At 33.6% G+C, this 16,509-nt stretch overlaps 1 protein-coding gene across 1 annotated transcript; it reads right to left on the bottom strand.

Moving 5' to 3' along the window:
- Positions 1-3,935: 3,935 nt before the first annotated feature.
- Positions 3,936-16,013, bottom strand: LOC121115194 (uncharacterized). The gene is made up of 3 exons (XM_040709383.2): positions 15,780-16,013; positions 14,356-14,626; positions 3,936-4,399 (listed from the first exon to the last, which is right to left on the bottom strand). The coding sequence occupies exons 1-3, from the start codon at positions 15,967-15,969 to the stop codon at positions 4,078-4,080; spliced, it is 783 nt and encodes a 260-aa protein (XP_040565317.1). The 5' UTR covers positions 15,970-16,013; the 3' UTR covers positions 3,936-4,077.
- Between the last annotated feature and the right edge of the window lie 496 nt (positions 16,014-16,509).

Genomic DNA, 16,509 nt, shown 5'->3' with positions numbered 1-16,509 from the left:
ACAAAGAGCAACCCAATGTCATTATATAGTAGATAACATATTTTTTTAAACTAGGATTAATTAGAATTATTAGCTTTTTAAGATCCAAAAATCCCTTAGATATTTTTTAAGTAACCCTTAAAAAGTTCGAGTACCCGAAACTGACCATTTTAACTTTAACTAAGTCCTTGCAAATTTGGTCTGAATGGGTCATGTAGATAAATTCGGCCACCAAAAGTATGACGTTTTACTATTTTTCTTAACAAGGAAATAATTTATTTCCTTATGAATTTGCAAAGGTTTCTTCCCGAAATCCAAGTTTCAGGGTTTTAGAGTAAATATAAATTAAACTATTTCATAACAATCTTAAGTGTTGGATTTGGGTCTGATAAAGGTTAATAGGAATATAAGGTTAGACCATCATGTAATCGGACTTGCTATAATTTTCAATCTGATGTATTGTACCGACCGCTGGGCAAGATAGGCAGATTTTGACAAAACACACAACCACTCATAGTATATGACGTCACGATTGCTAGAATTTTCATTTTGATATATAGTACCAACTGCAGGGGAAGAAAAACAGATTTAGACAAAACACACTACCACTAATCTACTATGACGTCAATATTAAAAGCGTGGTGGAAGTCAAACATCAGTCATGCACGCGTTATGGTATAACCTTGTATTCTATTAATATCGATATTTTATATGATACATTCAGAAAAAAAGAGAGGGAACTGAGAATATAAATGTTGTTAATTTTTTGTAGCCAGGGGATGCTTCATACACAGGGTACTCACACTTAGACGAATAAATGAATGTCTCTGTTATGACTTATGTACTTCTTAAAAAGAGTGTGCTACAAAGTTTGCCTCCCTGGTTAGGTAAAAATCCAAGATAAAGTTGATTCACTACCAAGGCTTGTCAAGTTTGTTTTCCAAAAAAATCCCTCTTTTTTTAAACGATCATCTTCTTCAAATTACTAAACCGAGATCAAATTGATGAATCTGCAAGATTATATATATATACATATATATTAGGGGGGGTGGAATTGTTCAAATATTACATTTTCTAGTAAGAATAAAGAAATTATGCGGACTTATCTGTCACTCTCAAGAGTCAGTCTTTTAAATCAACTAAAATATAATTCAACAATGATGAAATCTTGATGCAAACGAAACAAACCAATTTTTACAAAAATAAAAATGTTTTTAGGGTTAAATAAATAAAAAAATTGGGGTCGGACTGTGTCTCAAGAATAATAAGCTTGAATTGAATATATATCCTACAATGAGTATCAAAATAATTGACAGTTGGGCCCAAAACTATTCGTACTCTCACAAAAATTCCAAGAAAGCATAATTAGATTTACATGTTGGACCTACAAACTCATTTAGAATATCCCTAGTCAATCAAAAACTACTCTTAACTTAAAAAATTATGATAATTTATCCATTATTCGGAGTAAATTAACAAAATATTATTTTTGGCGTTTCATAATTATTTATACTCAAAGAGCAAAATAACTTAATAATTTGTAAAATGTTCTCTGGTTTTCTTCTAGTATTGAATACGTTATGGATAAGTCCCAACAAATTGAGACAAACATTGGGATCGTTTTTGGACCACTATTCTTGATCAGAATCTCAAAAGGTCATCGACATTTGTTGGATGTCTTTTCCATACTAGTTTTTTCAATGTAGTCCATAGATTCTTGAAAGGGTTAAGGTCAAGATTTTGACTGGTAAGTATAGGACCCTAACCTTATGCCTATTGATTCCTTTTTGAACTTTTTTGGATATGTGCACTGGTTAATTGTCTTGCTGGAACAACCAAGGCCTTCCATCTTAAGCATATTTGCTTAAGTTGATGTAGATGCATTTCAAGAATCTCGATGTAGTCTTCCTTTTTCATGGTGCCATCAATTTTGTGAAGTTCTCCAGTTCCATTGGCAGCAAAATAAGCCCAAATCATGATGATTCCACTACCATATTTCACTGTTGGAATAGTGTCTTTGGTGTAGACTTGGCCCTTCAGTCACCAAATGTGCAGATGCTGGTTGTGGCCAAACAACTCCCCCTTTATCTTATGTGACCCCAACACAGTGCGCCAGAAGTTGAATTCTTCATCTTTGTGGTCATTGGCTCCCTTCAATCTGGCCTTTAAGTGCCTAATCTTGAGGAGTGGAGTCTTTCTTGGCAAACATACCCCGCAACCCATTCTTGTGCAAAACCCTCTGTACAGTTGATCGTCCAACCAAAGTTCATGTTGCTTTCAACCCCTGGTGGATGGATTTGAAAGTTGTTGTTGGATTCTTGGCTACCTCTCAGACAGCATATCTCACTTGTATTGAGCTCAGCTTGGACTTCCTACCATGTCCAGTAAGATTCTTGACTTTCTTTTGAATTTGTTGATGATGCTTTGAACAGAGGATTTTGGGATGTACAACTTGATGGAAATGTCTTTGTAGATGTCACGCTGATTATGGCAATTGACTACAGCCCTCTCTGTATTCCTTGGCATGGGTCATGTTGAGTATTGAATAAGTCTGAATCAAGAAATTGGTTCATCAAACTTTTATACCTCAGGAGATAGTTCAAGGAAATTATTGATCTCTCTAGTACTTTATAGAAGTCTCATAATCTTTCCAAACTTTACCATGATAAAAAAAAACAACAACAGAAAATGTGATTGCTATTTTGACCTTTTTGGAGATGCATGAATACTTTTGAAACAAGCAAAAAATGTTATGCAAAAAGTTGATATTTGTAGTCAATAAATAGTAATTATTATCAAAAACATTACTAAAAAGAATAATAAAAACAATTGTTAAAGATTTCCGATATGGATATGGAAAATATTGCAAGGGTACGAACACTATTTGGCTCAAATGTATTTGTGTAGGTATGTGTGATAAAAGTACATCTATTTAAAAAAGAAAAACAAATACAGAACTTTGACATCAAAATAAAAGTTGTTCAGAGTTTTGAGTTACTTATGTAAGGCTATGTTTAATTGTGATCAGACCAGATTCCTGGGCTCTGGAGAGCAAGTCTGATTTTTCATAATGAGTTGATTTTTTTTTTCATAAAAAAAGATCGATTCCCCGTGTCTCATAGTTTTTTTTAAAGGTATGGTGTCGATTCCAAAATGCAGCAAAAAAGTTAAAAATCCAAACAACTAATGATCGTAATAAAAAAAAAGGGAGACTTGTATTACAAGCGAATTCAAAAAGGGAATTAGGAAAAGGATGAGCAAGTGAATCTTACTAAATATCTTCAATCTTCATGATAGTTGAAGAAGGGGGTGTCCTGTATAAGTTGGCAAAGCCATCTTACTTTCGTTTTCTATTTATAAATTGGAAACAGCGACAGAGGATAGTTGAAAAGCATCTATCGCAACCTTTTAGTATTAAGCAAATAAATTTGGTACGTCAAGCGTAGGGAAGAATATAATTGGCTGAGACAATGTGAAGTGAAGCGGAAGCATCTGGACTTTTCCGAGTTAGAAGGAGGTTTTATAATATAAATTTACCAAAATGCAATTAGAGTTTATAGTAGATCGTTTAACTTTATAATTTTAATATAAATAAAATCTTTTTAATTTTTTCATTGACTATCTTTAAAATAACGTCTCCGTGATAATATATAAATATATAATTAATTAAATTAAGCGTTAAAGACATATATAGAAATCACTTGGTTTAAAGTGTGTTTAATTTTTTCTTTGCAAGCATCGATAATATATGATGTCCAAGGAAGTACCAAAATGTTTCAAATGTGGAACATTACTTCAAGAACAACAGTTCTATTTTTTTTTTTTTTTTTTAACTAGTACATCATATATTTCACGTTCGACGCTTGAAACAAAATAAATAAGGACTAAAAATCAAGCCAAAGTCTTGCACCTACTCCTGCTAATTACTGTCAATAATAATAATAAAGAAAATGGGGTAAGACTAGTTTATAATTTATTAGTTATTGTTAAAATATAAAAAAAGAAATACTTCTTCAATTTGACAGTATTTATTATTTAAAGACTAACGGAATCCAGAACAATTTTTTCCAGGATAAATATCCCGGGAAATGAGAAAACCTAATTTCTACCATGATACATATAGTAATAATACGGATTCCTTCTCCACGGTATCCTTGGAGTCACTTCATCATTCCGTCGAGTGGACTTTATGGGGGAAACTTCTTCGTGACCCTGATGCCTACTCATATCCCCACGAGTTATATCCCCAATACGAAATCCTGAAAAGGATACGGACCCCTCCTCTATTCGCCCATTCGTTAGCTCCAACCAAACACGATCCTCTACATTTAGAGGGACGACGAGGGAGTTTGTTCCAGAGTTTCCACGACTATGGCCACTTGTATAAGTAAGAGGTCCATTGTTGAGATATAATGTAATCCTGCAAATATAATGAATTAGTGCAGGAATTGATTAATCATATTTTAACATATATTATATTCTTTTTTAAATGCACCAAAATCAGGCGAGAATTCATTATTCAGAGATATATGTATGTTCATAACCGCGACGATCTATTAAAGAACAAACAAATAGAAAAAAGAACAATACCATCAGCTGTTTTTCCTTTTTTTAATCCAAAAACGGATATTTTTCTGTACGGTTTTCTCAAAAAGAATATCAACTGTCTCAAAAGCAAGGCTTCTCAATAGTATTGTTGTTAAGTGATTAAAATATATTTACTCTTCCTGTCGTCTTAACCTACATAACAAGCCTCGTATCAAACATCAAACCCAAGATTAGAACCAGGAATCCTGACGGAGTAATATTTTGGTTTTCCTTACAGACAATGTCAAGCCGGTTTCTCTGAACTAGTTAGTAATGTAATGCTGTACAAGGAGGGGTTGATAGTCGGGACTGGAGATGACTAGTGATGGATAGTTGACATATATTAAAGAATTATGTTTTATATATATTATACATCTTTAATAGTAATTTGGAGTGGAATCGTGTATCACTACCCTACACCTGAATATCAATCAACAATCATCATCCCTTTTCCTCTTTCTTTTCTCAAGTCAAAATTCAAAACTACGTAAGCAATGAGCAAGTTCCTGGGCCCCCTTCCTGTAGAGCGTTTCATAAAACCATTAACTAGTTTAGACACATAAATTTTGTGATATTCCGAAATATCCCTTTTCAAAATAGGAGTGAAATGTTGGGGGACAAATTTTACAGGGAATGAATTTAGTAGGAATGAAATTATAACTATGAATATATTTACGAAGCACCATATATAGGTATATAAATAATGTCATTTTGTTACTAATTGGGTTGACATAATTCCTCGTTTTCTATAGTAAATATATATATATATATATATAAAAGATAAAGGGATTTAAAGGAGAGTCCAATAGAGACTTGCTTTCTCTAAAACCTATACAATGTACATAATATGTGTCTTGAGCTAATATTACACACACCTCACTCACTATACTACAGAATAAGAAAATATAAAATATATAAACAAATATCATTTGATACTTTTTCCTTTATGATTGCATTAGCTGTTGTTGTCGTGGATCCCTCTTATGAATGTGTGTATGTATTAGTGTTGTCACGATAAATATATATTTGACGGGTTCCTGTACCAAAATAGGACTCGATATTTCCACATTTTCGACTAAATATATATATAAAATGTCGTCAAGTGCAATTGATTTTTAGTTATGGCTAGGGAATTCTGTAAGTTTTTTTTTGTTGGCTTTTGATTAAAAAATTGGAAAAAAAATTTCAAAAATTGAATTTGACATATTAAATTTGTTGGGAAAAATTTGAAATATAAAATTTTTAAGAAAAAAATTAGGAAAATTAAATTTTTAGGACAAAATTTCAAAAATTAACAGCTGTTTAAAAGAATTTTTTTTTTTGGAAAAAACTTTCATAACTCCACAGTTTCAAACATTTCAAAATATTTTTTTTTTGTCCTCAGAATATTTATATTTCAGTAATTTTATTAAAATAGTCAATAATTAATAGATTAGTATATTTCAACTGTCCATTCACTTTTCAACTATTATCCTTATCCTAAGTACTGTACATATTTTATTTAAAAGCATTTATCTCAGCTTTATAACATAATACATAACAGTCAGGAGGCTCAATAACAGTGGCGAGAGCCTCGCCACGAAGACAAGAAGTAGAGGACACAAAAAGATGGTCGTTGAAGACTTCATCCTAATGTTTTCTTTGAAATTGAACCCTCGCCAACAAGAAATAAGAGGAGGATGGCCAAGGACCTCAACTTCAGCAAAGGGGTTATCAGGAATGCAGTTAAAAAGAGGGGAGCCTATTTTTATGTCTTCACCGATTTCTGGTGTCCAAACTTGTCTTCCACTCATCACCGAACTGCTCACCACTGGACTATGTGGCCTCGTGGAGAACAAGACCTACAAAGTCCCCAAAGCTATATTGATGCCCTGAAAGCATCCATTGAGAAGGAGGGGGCTCATCTGTCCAATGAGAAATAGTTGTTGATATTATAAGGTATAATTATATTAAAAATATCTTGATACTATGTTCTAGTTTTTCTGGAGGAAGTGAATTTAAATCTGACTATCAAAAACGGTATGATTTGCAGGGGTGTATGCAGGGGGTGGACGGGAGGGGCTGTAGCCCCCACCCCTAGTTAAGGATTTTTGGTTTTTTTCTAGAATTTTTCTTGGATAAAAATACTTTACAGGAAAATAAAGTAATTTTTTTGGGGGTCAGACTTAAAAAAAAGTCATTTGGGCGGCAAATTATGCAGCAGGGCATAAAATTTAATATTTGAAATTTAATTTTATTACAAAGAATTTAATTTTCTATGAATAGTTTTGAATTTTGTAATTTGTTTCCAAAAGATTTGAAAGTTAATTTTTGGAAACTTTTTAACAAATAGAAATAATTTTTTGTCAACAGCTGGGAGTGTTTCCAGGAAATGTAATTCTTTGTAAATATGTATGAATTTTATGAAAAAAATTTCTCACAAAATGATGCCTTCCCAAAATATAATCCTTTAGACGTCACTGATTTACCTACGCACACTGTATCGATCCTGGATATATGGAACAACACTAGTAATATGTATGTAGGATATAAGCACTCCTTGTATATTAGATAATAAATATTATGTGTTTGCCGAAGAAAAAAAGTAATTTTTGACTTACAAACAAGTGTGTCTCTAACAATGTACGTAATTTTGTTTATTATTTAATACTTATTTTGCTCGTCTTCGATGATGAGATGATACATTTCATCAATGTATGTAAACACGTCACTTAGAGTTTAAAAGCTAGAGGGGTAAAAAGACGTCAACAAATGTCGTTTGAACGTCTCACATACCTATAGTCAATACTTAATTTAAAATGGCGGGTCAGTTCAAATAATAATCATTATTTATCTGGACTTGCACACTATTGTTAAAACATTACTTTTGTGAGTTCTAAAAAATTATTCTTATGAATCCTTTGGAGGTTCTGTAAATAACACTTCCAGAAGTAAACATTAATTATCACATAAAATAACTTAAAATTGATATTTATTTTATTTAAGAGGGCCATATTGGAGGGAAATTAAGTGTTATAAATCAAATGGAAGTTTTAAAGCCTTGCATACCTTTTTGGAAATCTCAATGTATTCCAGAAATGTGAAAGAATATAGAACTTTTATTTATCTTGATTTTTGTTTTAGATTGTTTTTATGTTAATGCACCACATATACGAATTGTATTACAATACTCAGTACCAGTTCTAAAGGGACCCCTCAAATTGAAGACACAACTCCATCTGATCAATATGTCAGGGGGGGGGACTAAAAAGCCTTAAATAAAGGGAGCGGGGATCAAATTGTCTACAAAAAACCACAAAATATACATTTTTTAACTTTTTTATAGAAAATCAAAACTATGACGAGCATATAGGTATAGAGTAGTCATTCATTCGATATAATCACCGTTGGCATCAATAACGGCCTAAATACGGCCTCTGAACCGACCGCAGGCTCTTTTGACCATCTCGTTGTCCATGTTGCCGAATACCTCCTTGATGGAGTCCATCAGGCTGGCCTTGGTGCTATGGGGATGTCTGTTGGTATGTCTCTCGACATAGGCCCGGACAAAATAGTCCAAAGGATTAAGGTCGGGAGAGTTAGGAAGCCACAAATCCTTGGTTACGACGTCTTAACAGTTCTCGGTTAACCACTGCATGGAGATTTTGGACACATGGTAGGGTGTTGAGTCCAGTTGCCACACCCAGGGCCTGTCTCCGGCCATCATGGACCTGGTAGGGTCCTCATCAACCATCTTCTTCACCTTGTCGACAAAGTCGGTGTCCCTGACCTTCCTGTCGGCGCCCTCTTTATGGTGGCATCAACATCCCAGGTGCCCTGTAGCTTCTTATGGATACCCTGAACAGTCCGTAAATTCACTCCTAAGGTTGAAGCAATCGTTGAATTGGAGATTTCACCTCCATTATTAACCAATGCCATGACTACGGCGGACCCCGAAAGCTCCTCGTTCCACTTATAGCTCTTTATCTCCTCATATGATGACGGCATGATGCTAACTGAACTACGTATCGTCAGCTCACGAGAATAGCTTTCCTATTTGATAATCGGTTTTTTATTTGATAATGTCGTCTTCAAGTTATAAAGGTTTAAAGTAGGCGACAATTTGATCCCCGCTCCCTAACATGAGTACATGAACATGAGTAAAACTAAAAAGTGCAAAGTGTGGACTCAAAACTTATATTAGCGTTTAATTAAGATTATATCTACGTTATTTTTAATCAAAAGGTTTCGTTGGGCAACCAAACGATATTTGCAACAAAAATAAACAAGTTTTGTTTTTATTCCATGTCTCTAAGTGAGAAAATACCGGAGCAACAGCAAAACAGGCAACACATGCAAGGCACACCATAGACCGTCTTCATTCAGAATGCCTTTAATAACAGGAACTCCATTGCAGCCCCATACAGCCAAGAAGAGCCAAAACTTATGCAGCAATAATATGGCTGACTTCTGCCCTGCCTCCGTCCCGCCCTCTCCCAGCCCTGACCTCAACCCCTTGACTTTGCACTGTCTTGGAGAAGAATGTCTTCCGCACCTCTCAACCAAATTTGGATTTACTCCGAGCTGCCATCATGACAGTGGGGTACGCCATGGACACGACCTTCCTCGTCATGAGTTGCCAATATGTTCACCGCCGTGTTGATGCTGTTATTGGTTGTAAAGGAGGAATTATTGATTAAAAAATGTAGCTAAATATAGTATATAAACATATCAGAAATTGGTCATCCGATATGTTCTATTGATTCTATATAAATCACGTTTTTCGTAATTTAATCATGATACTGCAAGTTTTGAGTCCACACTCTGTATATATTATCCACAAGGTGGTGCAATTTGACAGTTTGTAGCTTGTTCCTTAGAATATAGTTTTTTTAATAGCGCATCCCGATAAAAAAATTCACAGTACACTCTATGTATGTAGCATAAACCTATATTTTATATTAAATAATATTACCATTCAGAGTGTTGTATTATTTTGACTCAAAATGGTATTCTGTCGTTTGTTTTACAAACTAATATAATGAAACAACTTGACCCTTGTGGTGTAGCCTCTGGGAGGGGCATCTAAGTAATCAGTAAACTCCAGTGCGTGCGCTCTAGAAAAACAGAGTATTTGTTGGGAGTTTTATGAGTAAGTCCTTGTTGGACTCGGAGTAGAATTGAGGATTGACATCTGAGTTATTCCTGTCTATCAAGGGCGTTACTAGCTTTTATCTTTTAGCAGTGCTTAGTCATAGATAAAAATATATTAAGCCAAAATCTTTAGGGAAGGTAAAGGCCGTTCATAAAGGGGCTAGCGACCCCACGTCTATCTAAGTAATTACTAGTTAAGGAGTGGGGATTTCTGTTCATTTCCTTTCTCGCTTGTAGCTAATCTAGTAAGAGGGGAGCGACGTAGCTCAATGGACAACGTACTCTGGATAAATTATTCTCTTGAATTCAATGTGTGTATATGCATTACTCAGTCGCTCTGAAAATACACATTATTTACTTTCTTGCCAAACACTCTTCCAATTCTCAGGGGCACCATCATGGGCAGAGTTTGGAATTTACATTAGGGGGCTATAAGTTAAAAGTTTGTTATAGGGGTGAGGAAAATTGTATTTGATAAATAATTTTAAATTCTCAAAAGGAGGGTGGCCATGATTCCCTTATTGCACCGCGGCCCCTGATATTTGTGAATTTATTAAGTTTAGTGGATATCATTAGTGAAGTAAATCGGTTTTTATTTTCTGTAAAAGGTAATCTGAAGAATGATTTTTCTTTTCCTCAGCTCTTGTCATTTTTATTTAACTCCTAAGTAATAAACTTATTTTCTTACTAAAGTAAGTTATATTCCAAACCAGATTCAGCATTCGTGTGTGTAACGGTGTAAGAGAGAGTAACCCGAAGGATTTGTTTCAGAATTATAGCTCCAAGTCCTTGTTGGACTCAGATTAGAATTGACATCGGAGTAATTATTGACAATATCCTTATTGATTCAATTCTCCCCTCATCCCTTCTCACAGCTGATTGTAACTGATCCCCTTCAAAACATTATTCAAATTGTCAGGGATACCACGTTCATTTTTGGTTTCTGTTTTTTTTTTAATATGACCATTATACACACAATTTTCATTATGAGATATCATTATGAGGATATCCAACTGGAGTAAATAGACTTAGATAGAGTGGTAGACGGAATGAAAAAGTCAAGTATGAATAGATCTCTTAATCACTCCTTTCATTTTCACCTCCCAGTAGAACCATCTTGGTATTCCAGTGTAGAATATTGTACATATCTCAAGGGATGAATTAAAAAAATGAAATTATAAACTTTACATTATGATAGAATGAGTATGGAAAGGACCCACAAATAAACAAATTTTATTTTTCTTTAATTACATTTTATTTATGATCATTGAGCAAACAGTGGGGTGGGTCTTTAATTGCTAAGAATACTAAATGACATCTTAGATAGGTGGTACGTCGACACAAAAACAATATTGACTGAAAGTCAATAAAAGGATAAATGTCTAGTAGGGTACATCAAACGCCTCATGTTTTGGGATTCTCTTACCAATTCGCTCAAATGTAAAACTTGTTGATAACAGCATGTACATATCCTGAAATCAACGAAATGAAAGGGGATCCCGGGTGGCCACCGAGTGCTTATATATCTATATAGAGTGGAGAATGTAAGAATTTGATCCCTTGCCGATTTCCTAGGTGTATCCACTGATAAAGATCTTATATGGAATCCAGGTCCAAAGACTGTGTGGGCCCTCAATGGCATTAATGTGCTTCTTCTTCAGCCAATCCTTTGTTGCCCTTATTTTTTAGGTCATTGTCGGGGTGTAAGACACATTACACAGCCCATTTTTAGTACCCAGCCTGAGGGCAAGGAGACGTAATGCCCCCTTCACACACATGATTGACGGTGGGGTTGCGGTTCTTGGGGTTATACCATGGAGATAAAAAATACCCTACTTGATGATGTAAAGATGAAGTTGACATCGTCAAAAAAAAAAGTATTCAGCTTACCAAAACCTTACAGCTGAATAAATAAGTACGTATATTAACTATAAAAAGGGTGCTTCAAATATTTATATGTTCGAATCTTACTGTATTTTTCATTTGATTATATTTATACTATGAAATTCTTTAGATAATATAGAAGTAAAGAATGATTTGATACAAGATCTGGAGTGATTGATGTAAAAGTAATTATGTGTTTCAATGTCTTGGTAAATTAATGTTCGGATTTAAAAAGTGTAGTTGCTTTTGCTCAGCAAAAGTACTCTTTGTATTTTATCTCTTTGGGCTATAATCAGCATTTTTTTTTCCTGCATACACTTTTTTTTTTGTTCATATAATGTCTGTTACTGTTAAAATAAACCTACCATTATAGTGATAGACCTTTCTTTTCTTTGTAAGTGTACCCACTTACAAAAATTACTAAGGGATCAAATAATTTTTTTCTCCTTGTCTACGTATTTCATGCACTTTCTAATTTCTTGTAAATAATGATGAAAAATCAATGAGTTCATCAAGATCAGAAAGTATCTACGTATTATAATAGTGGATTAGGAGTTCCAAATAAAATTCACTTGAAGTAACTTTTATATAGATATCTTCTAAGTAGTTCTCTTAATGGAAATAATACGCCTTACAATCGATTTTCTTTTACTCTCCTCAATAATAATCATTTTTAGTGGATTAATTCAATCTCTAAAATAGTGAATAATTCTATACATATAGATCCATGGCTAAATAATTGAGTATATCTCAGAAAAACAAAACAAAATTAAGGCTAATGGCTTGTTACACATGAAGGAACTCTTTGTACATTCATTTTCCTGCATACTCTAAAATGGTTTTTGTTTTTATTGTATAAAAATGCACCACAAAAAAACTTTCCTTTCAAATAGATTGTGACCTAACTTCAGCTACATTAAACTGGTTCCTAAATTTGATATTTTTTCAAAATGGAGGGACACACATTGTGCGATCTCTATTTAACAACTAACCCACAATTATTATTTTAAATGGATATTCTCATAAACTAATCTTCTGATTTTAATAAAAACTTATGCAATGCCAAATGAAAGCTGAATCAAAAGAAATATTATTCAATATAATCGCCTTTGTCGTCAATAAAGGCCTCGTATTGAGCTCAGAAGCAGGAGAAGGTCCTGATGAAGGACTCTTTTGGCAGATTACGAAATTCCTACCGTATCCGAGACATCAGCTTGGATTTTGAGTTGCAAGAGGATCTGTTGGTGTGTCATTCAACTATCCCCCACACAAAATAAGTCCATGGGGTTGAGCTCCGGTGGGCCTAGAGGGCAAGCACTTGGTACAGCAAGGAGTAAAAAAAAAATATTCTGACAACCAGTGCAATGTGTTTTTTTTTTGTTTTCTTTTTCAGTGTGTAATCTCAACTTTATCTCGTCCGGTGTGGATCGTAACATGGACACTACCTTGTCCATGATTATTATCAAAATAATGACAAATAATATATCATTGTTTAAATTTGTTTTTTTTTTACTATTTTAAAAAACATAGTGTAAAAATAGTGTCCTTTTGGTAATAAATGAAGAAATAAGAAGTGGCTCCTACTGGGGCTACGGGAGGCTACCAATAAATGTCTGTTGTAAAACTGGTCCTCCTTGGCTTATAACCTGTGAATCGCCCGTGAAAAAAAAAACTCCATATAACTCCATGACAAAGGAATAAAGAGTCTTTTTAAAAGTTCAAATAAAGTTTTCCCCCAAAATGATTATTTGTAACTATAAAAAATTAATTAAGTATCGATGTACTGCGTATAGCGCGCATTTTTTTTATTTATTTTTAAATTTTTGAGTGAAAAAACGCACGTTGTATAAAAAAAAGTCAGCAATCGGTTTTTTTATAGGCTGTTATCACTATGATTTCATTCTTGAGAGAGAAGCCTCTATATATAAATGAATCATTGCGTGTGTGTGTATCATGAATTACGGAGAGAAACTCTCAGGATTTATTTGGGCGTTATAAATGATCCTTTTTGTACCTCGAATAGACTTGTGGATCGACAAAGTAGTAATTCCTATTCCTTTGCAAGGTACAGATTGGTATTTTTCTTTAATTTCCTTCCTCTCATAGCTAATTGAATAAAACGTCATGAAAGTTCATTTGCTCATCTCTCAAACATTTACCAAATTGTCAAAATTACCACGTTCATTTTCGTTTATATATTTTTTAATGTTCCTTTAATTGGTCAGATAGAATTGCACTGATAAAGGATAAGAAACATTCTAGCATTACATTTATACCATCTGAATAGCCTTTCTCTAGGAATCACCAAGACGTGAACCTACACATATTGAGTTCAAGTAAATAATTTTTCCTGAGCGTGTTATCCATTGAATTACGTCGTTTTATCTTCTTTTTTTTTAGATACCGACAGGTCATATTTGCTACAATTCTGACTATGGCTAAAATTATATATATTTTTCCCCATTTTGGACCAATTTAAGAACCAGTCTAATAAACATATGTACTAAATCAATCATAATTCATAAGATAAGTATTTTTCACATTATTTGATAATAGACTATCACGTCTGGGACCACTAATATGTTTATTGCATTATAATTGAATTCATTAATATTGCAAGGAACCATTAAGTATGAACATTGAATTATGAGTAGGTAAATGGATACTAGACAATAGCAACTATTACTACTAACTCTGATTATTCCACCCCCCATGTTTAATAGGATAGCAATATTTGTGACATGGGCCTCATAAAAACTAATTTGCACTTACTTCCAATCATCCGAATCCCCCACTGCAGAAAAAGTAAAGAAATATAGACCAGGGCTTTCTACGCGAAATACAGAGAGTCGCTTGTTCCATCCCCTATTAATATGCGTGAGGGTCTTGTTAAAGAGTACTCTTGTTCCAGGAGAGGTTTGCTCAGAGTTCATAGCCGTGAATGCAACAGGTTTTTTGGAGTGGAAGGAAAGGGTTTTGCCTTCAAGTGAGAGTGAAGGGTCCAAATAGGATCCCTTCTCACTAGATTTCGATGTGACGGCACCTGGAACGTGTGTAAAATGTAATTAGGGGTATGTTGTATCTGTTTTTCTGGATTCTTAATCGCTCCAAATAATTATCTTTTTCTTAGTACAACACTATGAATAAGTAAATAGGGTCTATAGGTCATTTAGATTAATTAAGAAAGGAAGTCATTAGGGGTCCTTTCTTTCATTTTTTTTTTTCTTATCGATCCAATAATATTCAGGGCTGGAACTAGGATTTTTCTTTGAGGGAGGGGAAGTTGTAGCCTTGGTTTAGCTTATTACAAAACTTTTCAATAATTTGACAATTTGACATTAAAAATGCATCAAAAAATACAAAACTAAATAAATAAATTAAAAAAATATAAAAATATCCCCTTCTTCTGTAACTATGATGTAATTTATGACTTTAGTGAAAACGACCTATAGAATATTCTACTTTTCTTAAAAAGAAAGTATATGAAAAAATTAATTTCTAACCATGGCCAATCTGGAATTATTTTAACTATTGAAAAAACGACTTCATTTTTGGAGGACAATAGCTGTTTTATATTTCAAATTTGACAATAACATTTCATTTACTCCAGGCATTGCACTGGATCATTTAATGTATAAATAAATCTACTGAGGAGAGAAGGATATATTTTGTTTTTAAAAAAGGTCATATAAATAATTAATTGAGCTTTTTTTTTTAAATAGGTCATATAAAAAAAGAACCTACATTATATTTTCTAGACAGTTTAATCAGTATAAAAATACTGCAATTCTATCAGTACGGCACTAATAAAATTTCTAGTTCTAGTATCGGTCCTTAAAGGTCTTTTATGATAACTACAAGACCTGTCAAGACGTAGTTACTTACTAAAGTATTATACGTTCTAGCTACCATTAATTTTTTTCTTTGTTTTTATAGTCTTCAATCCTAGGCAGGAGTGAAGGAAATGAAAAAATAACTAGGACAAAAAGAGTGAATAATTCGTCCTTAGGACTGTTTAATTGCGGCAAAAAGGGCTGGAAACGGGGTCCTACGACCGGTCTAACTCTACAGTAAGTGAAATTGTATTTTTACAAATAGATTCAAAATGTCTTCCTTTTTTTAAATTAAAAAAAAAAAGGAAACAAAGAAATGGGCTCCAGGCTCCCGCTCACATTAATATCGGTCATATCCCTTACCCAAAGAACTCCAAGACTCCCCTCCATTGTATTTTAGTCTTGAAAACACATCCTTATAAACTGTGTCTTGATTCACTATCGAGTCCAATCGATCATCCCATCCACTTGAACTAGACTCTAGGTGAAATCCCTGAGTCACTCCAAACGGTAGTACAGAAATGAGGAATACAATATTGTAATGATGATACATGAAGGAAGTTTCAACTATAACTAGATACGTTCCGTTAATGACAATTCAAATACGATGTACGTCTTAAGTAATACATAGTATATTTCTAATTATTTATATATAAAACCTTTTATTTAGAGGTCTTGAAGTAACGCAATATGACATAGATTTCACGGCCCAATGCCTTTTGCTTCCTGTGTGAAAATATCCCAAGAAACTGTACTGTATAATAATATGTACATTGTGAAGAACCTATATTTTTTCTTAGGGTATACCTTGGCACTTCAATCAAATTGCAGTTTCACTTCTTAAGCCTCCGTTATTGAACATCCTTTGTACCGAGTGGTCCATTAAAATCCAAACACTTTGAATTGTAAACATAAATTTATTTATGAACAATAGAATTTCAACAAAATTAATACTATAAATAGAGGTGTGTTTGGGCTCTATTAATCATATTGTAGCCACATTTAGCGGCAATAATGGCTTCCAGATAGAGGCAGAGATATAATGTTCTGTCATGGTTTCACGATGCTGGCTGAAAGTGGCTTTGAGGTCCTC

The sequence above is a fragment of the Lepeophtheirus salmonis genome, chromosome 3, assembly GCF_016086655.4.
Source record: "Lepeophtheirus salmonis chromosome 3, UVic_Lsal_1.4, whole genome shotgun sequence".
In the NCBI taxonomy this organism is placed as follows: domain Eukaryota; kingdom Metazoa; phylum Arthropoda; class Copepoda; order Siphonostomatoida; family Caligidae; genus Lepeophtheirus; species Lepeophtheirus salmonis.
This window is presented reverse-complemented; position numbering and strand designations above follow the sequence as displayed.

Excerpts from the sequence above, each read along its gene's own strand:
- LOC121115194 (XM_040709383.2), bottom strand. The coding sequence starts at position 15,969 with ATGTATCATCATTACAATATTGTATTCCTCATTTCTGTACTACCGTTT. Across the intron at positions 14,627-15,779 it reads GGAGTCTTGGAGTTCTTTGG|GTGCCGTCACATCGAAATCT; the intron begins GTAAGGGATATG and ends CACACGTTCCAG. Across the intron at positions 4,400-14,355 it reads GGGGATTCGGATGATTGGAA|GATTACATTATATCTCAACA; the intron begins GTAAGTGCAAAT and ends TTATATTTGCAG.